The 7,750-nt window shown below is 54.8% G+C and overlaps 1 protein-coding gene across 1 annotated transcript in view; it reads right to left on the reverse strand.

Annotated features, from left to right (window-relative positions):
- Positions 1 to 3,709: 3,709 nt before the first annotated feature.
- Positions 3,710 to 7,750, reverse strand: part of PREX1 (phosphatidylinositol-3,4,5-trisphosphate-dependent Rac exchange factor 1) — a gene marked incomplete at its 5' end in the record, with an annotated part of 216,297 nt that continues 212,256 nt past the window's right edge. The window contains one exon of the mRNA XM_011995411.1: positions 3,710 to 5,382. Coding sequence (XP_011850801.1) covers positions 5,340 to 5,382 — 43 coding nt within the window. The remainder of the gene's footprint in view (positions 5,383 to 7,750) is intronic.

Genomic DNA, 7,750 nt, shown 5'->3' on the forward strand with positions numbered 1-7,750 from the left:
AAAAAACTAAGAAAAAACTAAGAGAAAGAAAATGAGGGGGATGAAAGTAAGAGAGAGAGAAATAAAGAAAAGTTTTTAAAAAGAGAGAGAGAGAAAAAGAGAAAATATTCGTGGCAAGCCCAGTCCAGTCCAGGAGAGGGATAGGGCCAGTGCCCATTGTCCAGGTTCCAGGCCCCGCCTCCAGGCTGGCTGTGTCCCAAATACCTGCACTCAGGAGGCAGCCTTCGGTCCGAGGGCTGGAGCCCCGGGAAACGCAGCCTCTGGGCACCGCGCGGTCCCCAGCACCACCTGCTGGACAGACAGGGCACTACACTTATCCCGGGAAGTTACACTTTGGGGCCCTGGAGGAGACTCCTGGTACCCCCGCAAGGCAGCCAGGTGGGCGTAAACTCTTCATTTCTCAAAGAAGGAAGCTGAGGCTCCCAGAAAGGCAGAGACAATCTCAGATATGGCCACTCAGCAAGTATCAGGTGTTGACAGATTCAGGAGCAGGCAAGGGTGTCTGACTTCAAAGGTCCTAGTCCAGCTCCCCATGAATGAACCCAGGTGGCAGACACAGAGGTTAGAGGGGCCCGCTGGGACACACAGGGGTGCGGCTTGCGCCCACTCGCTGTGATCACTGTGCTGACCCTGCTTTCTTCTATTAATATTTAGCCGTGATTCACCACTGCCTGGCCCTGGGCTAGAGGATGGGAGGGGTGTGGCTTCTGCTTTTACCGGTGGGGAAGGAGGACAAGAAATACATCAACAGTTACATTTAGATAAAATCATAAAGCGGCCAACACACCCCATCGTACCTTCCACTTCCTGGGTGGCCTCTGATGCAATCCACACCAAGGGGCCATCTCTGGGTCAGCACCATTTGACAGATGAAGAAACTGAGGCTCAGAGGAATTCAGGCACCTGGGCCCTGCCCTCATCCTGGAGGAGTGGGGAAGGAGAGCCTCTGAGAGACGCCAGTGCATGGCTGCGCCTGCCCCTTCACTCTCCGTTTTTCGGCACAGTGACTCCAGGTCACCAGGTCCTCCCCGAGTTGACATCGCCATGGCAACTCCAGAGCTGAGGATCTGAAGGTCAGGTCGGAGTGAGCAGGCCGGATAAATGAGTGCTCGGGGCCACATGGGCTCCAGGGAACTGGAGAGCTGGTACCGTCCTCAAGAAGACAGCCCAGCTCCAGCTGACATGTAGCCAGGTGGGAATGTGGACCAGAGTGACTAGAGTTTCTGATTTTTTCTTTAATCTTTTTTTTTTTTTTTTTTTTTTGAGACGGAGTCTCGCTCTGTCCCCCAGGCTGGAATGCAGTGGCGCGATCACGGCTCACTGCAAGCTCCACCTCCCAGGTTCACGCCATTCTTCTGCCTCAGCTTCCGGAGCTGCTGGGACTACAGGCGCCCGCCACCATGCCCAGTTAATTTGTGTTTTTAGTAGAGACGGGGTTTCACTGTGTTCACCAGGATGGTCTCCATCTCCTGACCTCGTGATCCACCCACCTCGGCCTCCCAAAGTGCTGGGATTACAGGCGTGCACCACTGTGCCCGGCCTCTTTAACCTTTTTTTTTTTTTCAGAGGCAGGACCACACTACATTGCCCAGGCCAGAGTGCAGTGGCTATTCACAGGTGTGATCAGAGCAGGACAGTTTGAAATCCTGGTCTCAAGCGATCCTCCCACCTCTGCCTCCAAGTAGCTGGGAGCACGGGGTACGCGCCACCACCCCAGCTCAGAGCTTCTGATTTTTGAAACAAACTAAAAATCAGAATTTGGAGATGAAATTTGCTGGTTCATAAATATAATTCAAAACTATTTTTAAAAACACCTTATCAGGAAGGAAGGAAAAACAAAAACCCACATCTGGTTCCAAGTTTCAGCCCGGAACCATCAGTTTGAAACCTCTTGTCTCCTGCAGAAATGTCCCCTTGCTCTGAGAGGCCCTTCATGCTAAGTTTTGTACTTGGACAAACACATCCCGGAGAGGGAGCTGGTCCCGGCTCTCCCTCCCAACTCTGTAGGCGCAGCTCTGAGCCTGTGAAGTATGCGACTTGAAGGCCACAGAGAGCCGGCTGGAAACCCAAGCTGCCTCTGCCTACGGCTGCCAGGAGAATGTATGTTCCCTCTGCTGGCCCTCAGGGTGGAGGAGAGGCTGAAATTGATGCTTCCTAGAAACGTGTCAGCCTGAAGAAAGACATCAAATCCTCCCTGTTGACCTCAAATATAGATTGAGGTAACAGGTCTTCCCTCGGAGTGATTTTCCCTGGATCCAAACACTGGCCTCAGATAATTCTAAATCATCAATCCATGACTGCCTGAAACCCCACCAGGAGTTTTGCTCTTGCCTGTTAGTATTGAGTCCTTCGAAGCCTGTAACAGAGATGGGAGGATCTCTCTCTGGGAGGGATCCAATCTGGGCCTTCAGAGAATGGAATCTGGGACAGGTTAGTTTGGAAGGAAAAGAGACTGAAAGAGAAGGAGCTCGAGTGTGAAATGGCAGGGCTCGGTGCAGCACCATGGTTCAGGGGAGTCCCAAGGGTGGCCATGACCCAAAGGAAACTGCCGATTTCAGCATTTTCCAACGTGTTGGAAATCGGGGAAAGATGGAATAAAGAAGAGGCGTAGGCGACATACTGAAACCCGGTCTCTATAACAAATGTTAAAAATTAGCCAGGCATGGTGGCGTGTGCCTGTAGTCCCTGCTACTTGGTAGGCAGCATACTGAAACCTGGTCCCTATAAAAAATTTAAAAAATTAGCCAGGCTTGGTGGCATGTGTCTGTAGTCCCATCTACCCGGGATGCTGAGGTGGGAGATCAGTGGAGCCCTGGAGATCGAAGCTGAAGTGAGTCATGATTGCGCCACTGCACTCTAGCCTAGGTGACAGAGCAAGACCCTGTCTCAAAAAAAAAAAAAAAAAAAAAAAAAAGGGCGATAAGGAGGGGAAGAAGAAGGGAGGGGGGCACAGGGCAGGCACAGCAGAACAGGTCTGCAGGCCAGGGAATGAGGTTTCTCTGGCTGGGCAAACAAACCCAGGCAGCTTCATGAAGATCACCTGGGCCCAGGCAGGTGGAGAACCTGCCGACAGCCTGGGATGCAGCCACCAGGCCCAGGTGTGCACGCAGACTCTCTGTTCTCATTGGTGCATTTCGCGTCTGTTCACTCGGCCTGTTCGTGGCCAGCGTTAAGTTCTGGCTGACTGGCGGCCCGGCATAACCATGATGTGGGGATTTTCAATTCCACTCCTGTTTGGATCCAACGGGCCTTGCAGGTTGGAGCGAGGAGGATTCTATGGCACCCCTTGGACCCACGCTGTCCCCCCAGCGTAAGTAAGCCAACCAGGAGGGGTGCGGAATTCCTGGGAAAATAGTTTTTCCTACCTTCACGATCAAATGGGAGCTCAGAATCCAGGGGGAGAAAAAAAGCTGAAATATCAGATAAGGCCTGTTATTTTCCTGTATACCTGGGTCGCAGGCAATCTGTGCAATCTCGGGTAGTCCTCAGCAATCACCCCACAAGAGAAGCTGTGTCGCCCCATCACCAAGGAGGAAACTGAGGCACAGAGTGAAAACATCACTGACTTCAGGGTCGCTGGTTCAAGGTCCCTGAGACAGAGATCAGCACTGTGCTCCGTGAGGCTTTCAAAGCACGAGCTCATCCCCCAGTGACCCTGGACGCACCCGCACCATGCCACCCACCGCAGATGAAGCAGATCACAGCCTCGTTCTTTGTATTATAAACTGACTTTTAATAATAATAAAAAATCTATCATGAATTTAAAAGAAGAATCTGTACATTTTAAAGTAAACCAGTGCACAATGCGCTGGCCCTGGGCCCTCCCCCGTTTCCCGCAGCGGGGCCAAAGCTGGTCCTCCTTTGTCTCTGATGCAAGTACAGTGACAAGGTCACTGCCTGCCATCCTGTATGCTGCAGCAAGAGGGGGACGCGTGCCCTGGAGGGCAGGAGGCTCAGATGCCGATGCTGAGGGCTTCAGGCTCCCCGGCCTGGGGGCAGCAGGGAGCCCCCATCTGATCTCGCCACCTGCCAGGGGTGACAGGTGTCCCCTCCCTTCCTCCCCAGCTGTGACCTTTCCCTGAAGGCATATGGAAGCTGGGGGAACAAACTGCCAAGGGGGCCCCATGTGGGTCCCTCCTCCCCGGTGGGCAGGGTGGCTTCTTGCGCTCTGGCTGGTGATGTCCCAATCGCCCTGCTCTGAGAAGTTAACATCAAGAAAATAAATCACAGAAGCCACTGCCCGGTGTTTCCCAGCGGCCCTCTACCTGTATGACATGGCACCTCAGGTGGGGCTCAGTCCCCTCCAGCTCCAACCCTGGCTGGCCACCTCTCAGGCCCTTGTAGCCAGTCACTCAAAGAGAGCGAGTTCTAACACCGGGAAACCGCTGGAGAATGGAGGGTACGGGAAGGAATCACAGTCCATACCTAAAAACAACACCTTACAACCCTAATATTAACAAACAGGAAACACTGACGTTTTTAAATTTTTCAATAATTTAGTTTTTCTTTTTTGCTCTTTTTTAGTAGAGGTGGGAACAGTTATCAATACTACCTTCTCTTGGTCCCCTGTTAAGACAATATACTTTTCTTTGAAATTTAAAATGTCAAATATATAATCACACAGCTTTAGAAAAAACAAATCTTGACAACACCAACAACAAAAAAATCCCAAAATAAACCAGAGATTTCACGCCATATAAATAAAGTCAGAGCAAATCTGGTGCCCAGGGCTGGTGGCCCCAGTTCCAGGGGCGGTGATGTCCAGAGCTGGTGTGGTTCTCGGGGATCCTCTGGTAACAGGCGTGATGGAGGCCCCGTCTCTCCTTTCCCGACAGAGCCAAGTCTTTTCCGAGTCCACCAAGCAGGTTAGTACAGGGTTAGGGTGCACCTGGAAGCTAAGATGAGGAGGAGGAGACACGTGTGGTCACCTGGAATGTGGACTGTGAAGGAAACCGGGATTGCAAAAGTGCAGGCGGAACCATCCCGAGGGAGCCGGGGGGCCCATGTGGCCTCCATGACGTTCCCTTGGGTTCTGGGGACGCAGGAGCAGAAGCCCAGGCACCAGCTGCTCCCATCAGCTCCATGGGTCTCCAGCACCCCTCCAACTTCCGGCAGGCGTGTGGAGAATGGGCCGGCCCAGGGCCAATCAGCCAGCTCGTCGTCACAGAGAGGGTGGCCAGGCTTGTCCTGGAAGGAGCCGGTGGAGGACGCTGGGCAGGTCCCGGAACGGGCAGCCACGGAAGCCTTGGGCCATCTCTGGAGAAGGCCGGCGCTGCCCTACTGTGTCCTCCCAAATCCCAGCTCCAGAGGCCGCGGCCCAGCGTGGGGCATTTGGGCGTTCAGAGGTCCCCGTCCACCGGCGGCTGGCAGAGGCGGTAGAGGCTGGGGATGGAGGCAAAGAGAATGAGGAGAGGCCGGGGCGGGCCAGGACCTATTTGTATTATTTCCATTTTTACTTGGATGTGTAATTCATGCCCAGAAACACAAACTCACAGGTGTATGAAAGATGCAGAGGAAAATATCTATATCGCCCACGCCTTCTGCCGGCTGCCAGGTCCCTCCCCACAGGCAGTCTCTGCCCACTCAGAGACTGGCATTTACAAATGAAGACGTGTCTACATGTGCACCTGTGCGTTCAGCTACGTGGGGGTGGGGCGCACATTCCACACTACTGGGGGCCAGCTGGCCACAGCACTCTACCCCTTACGCTGTTTCACTTCATCTATCCTGGGAACCTCTGTATGCAGAGATGCTTCTGGAGCCAGGGGACCAGACAGGAGGCTGCATGGTGTCCAGGCAAGCAGACCGCAATGCTGCACATGTGGTCTCATGTGGTCTGATGTGGTCAGAGTTCGGGCTCCAGGCCCGGACTGCCTGGGTTCAGAATCCCAGCTTTGCCATTTACTAGCTGTGTGACGTTGCACAAGATACTTAACCTCTCTGTGCCTCAGCATCCCCACTTGCCAAGTGGGGATGACAGCCAGACTTGGCTCACAGGGCGGCTGTTTGGATTAATGAGTCTACAGAGGGGAAGCGATTGGACAGTGCCTGGCACAGGGCAAAGGCCGTGAAGGTATTGAAAGGGATCACGTGCCACTCGTGAGACATAAACAAGGTGTGTGTGGAGCCCCCAGCGCCACAGCACGGCAGTGACTCGTCACCACTGGCAGCAGGTGTTGCCAGCACTCTGTAGTTACGTAAGACTTTGCTGCTGGGGAAAGCTGCCTGAAGGGTCCACGGAACTGTGGACTATTTTTACAACTTCTTGGGAGTCACATTATTTCAAAACAAGAGTTATTTAAAACTTGTGGGCAGATGACGACAGCAAACTAGGGCTGTGGAGACAGAGAGAGGATCAGACGGAAACGACTTCATGATCCTAAAGGGCCTGCACGTGGCACCAAGAGGAAGCCTGAAAACCACATCAAGAGAGAGCAGGATGGGAGGACAGGAGGAAACAGCACCCCCAGTGCCAAAGACGGCAGGAACAGAGAGCATCCCTGCAAATCAGGCACCGCAGGCCCGGGCCCAGGCTGCTGTTCAGTTCGCATTTCTGTAAATGACTAAAAGGTTAGCTTAGGTTGGATCAGCTAAAATCACAGCATTCTTAATTCCGCCCCAGGTTAAAGCAAGCTGCTCAGGGGTCAGGGACTCAGGGGAGGGGGCACAGGGTGGGGGGCACAGGGCATAGGACACAGGGTAGAGGGCATGGGGCGGGGCTCAGGGCTGACGGGGCATGGGTCTGAGGGCACAGTGGCAGTGAGGTGGGAGGATGGCACAGAGCCACCGCCCATGGCACACCTGGGGGCCTTGCTCATCTTCCCGGTGGAGGCAGGAGCTCCTTCAGGAGGTGACGAAGTTGTGTCTATGGCTCCTCAAAGAGGTTCCCCATAAATGAGAGGGGAAGCCCCATCTGAGCATTAGGGGTTGGGCCAGGAACATGATGCCAAATCCAGGTCCGGGTCCTGGCCAGCTGGGAGGGGACATGAAGGGACAGACGAGGCAGCCACTCACCGCGGAGCACCCTGGGGCATCTGGTCCTTGACTCGCAGGTTTTTGGCCAGGATCTCCACCCTCGGGCCCTGGAAGAAGGAACCATCAGGCCGGGGCCTCTGCAGGTTCAGGGCACGTGAGGAAGCACACTGCGGGGTGGGGCTGGGGCCCAGAAGCCCACGGACCCAGAAGTTAAAATCCTTGCTCCCCTCCAGATTCAGAGAAGGCTCAGGTCTGGGGCTGGTGGCTACAGTCCCAGGATAGCCCCTCATCCCACCCTGGCTGCAAGCATGCCACGCCCTCAGTCCAGGGTGCTGGGGGACCCTGTGGCCAAGTGGTCTCACCTGCTTCCGCATGATGTCCGTGGCCTGCATGATGCACTTGGGCAGCAGCCCATGGCTCCGCGCCAAGATGGCCGCCTGCTCCAGGGACACGCTCAGGGTGCTCCTGCAGTGGGGGAAGGAGGACAGCAGGGGAGGGGGGGACAGTGGTGGGGGGAGGACAGCGGGAGTCAGAGGACAGTAGGGGAGAGCTGGAGGACAGTAGGGGAGAGCTGGGGCAACTTCCCGTCCCTCTGAGGCCTCCCAGACCCAGTCCTGACCATCACAGCAGCACCTCCTCCTGCTGTCCCTCCCCACTTGCTCCTCCTCCTCCAGGCAGCGGCCACCCTCACTAGCAGGTGCTCTGGTGCTTCCCCGTCTACAAAAGCCCTGTTGAGTTCCCTGTGACTCTCCCAGTGCCTCGCTCAGAGGAGAAC

Source organism: Mandrillus leucophaeus, unplaced genomic scaffold, assembly GCF_000951045.1.
Source record: "Mandrillus leucophaeus isolate KB7577 unplaced genomic scaffold, Mleu.le_1.0 Scaffold489, whole genome shotgun sequence".
NCBI lineage: Eukaryota > Metazoa > Chordata > Mammalia > Primates > Cercopithecidae > Mandrillus > Mandrillus leucophaeus.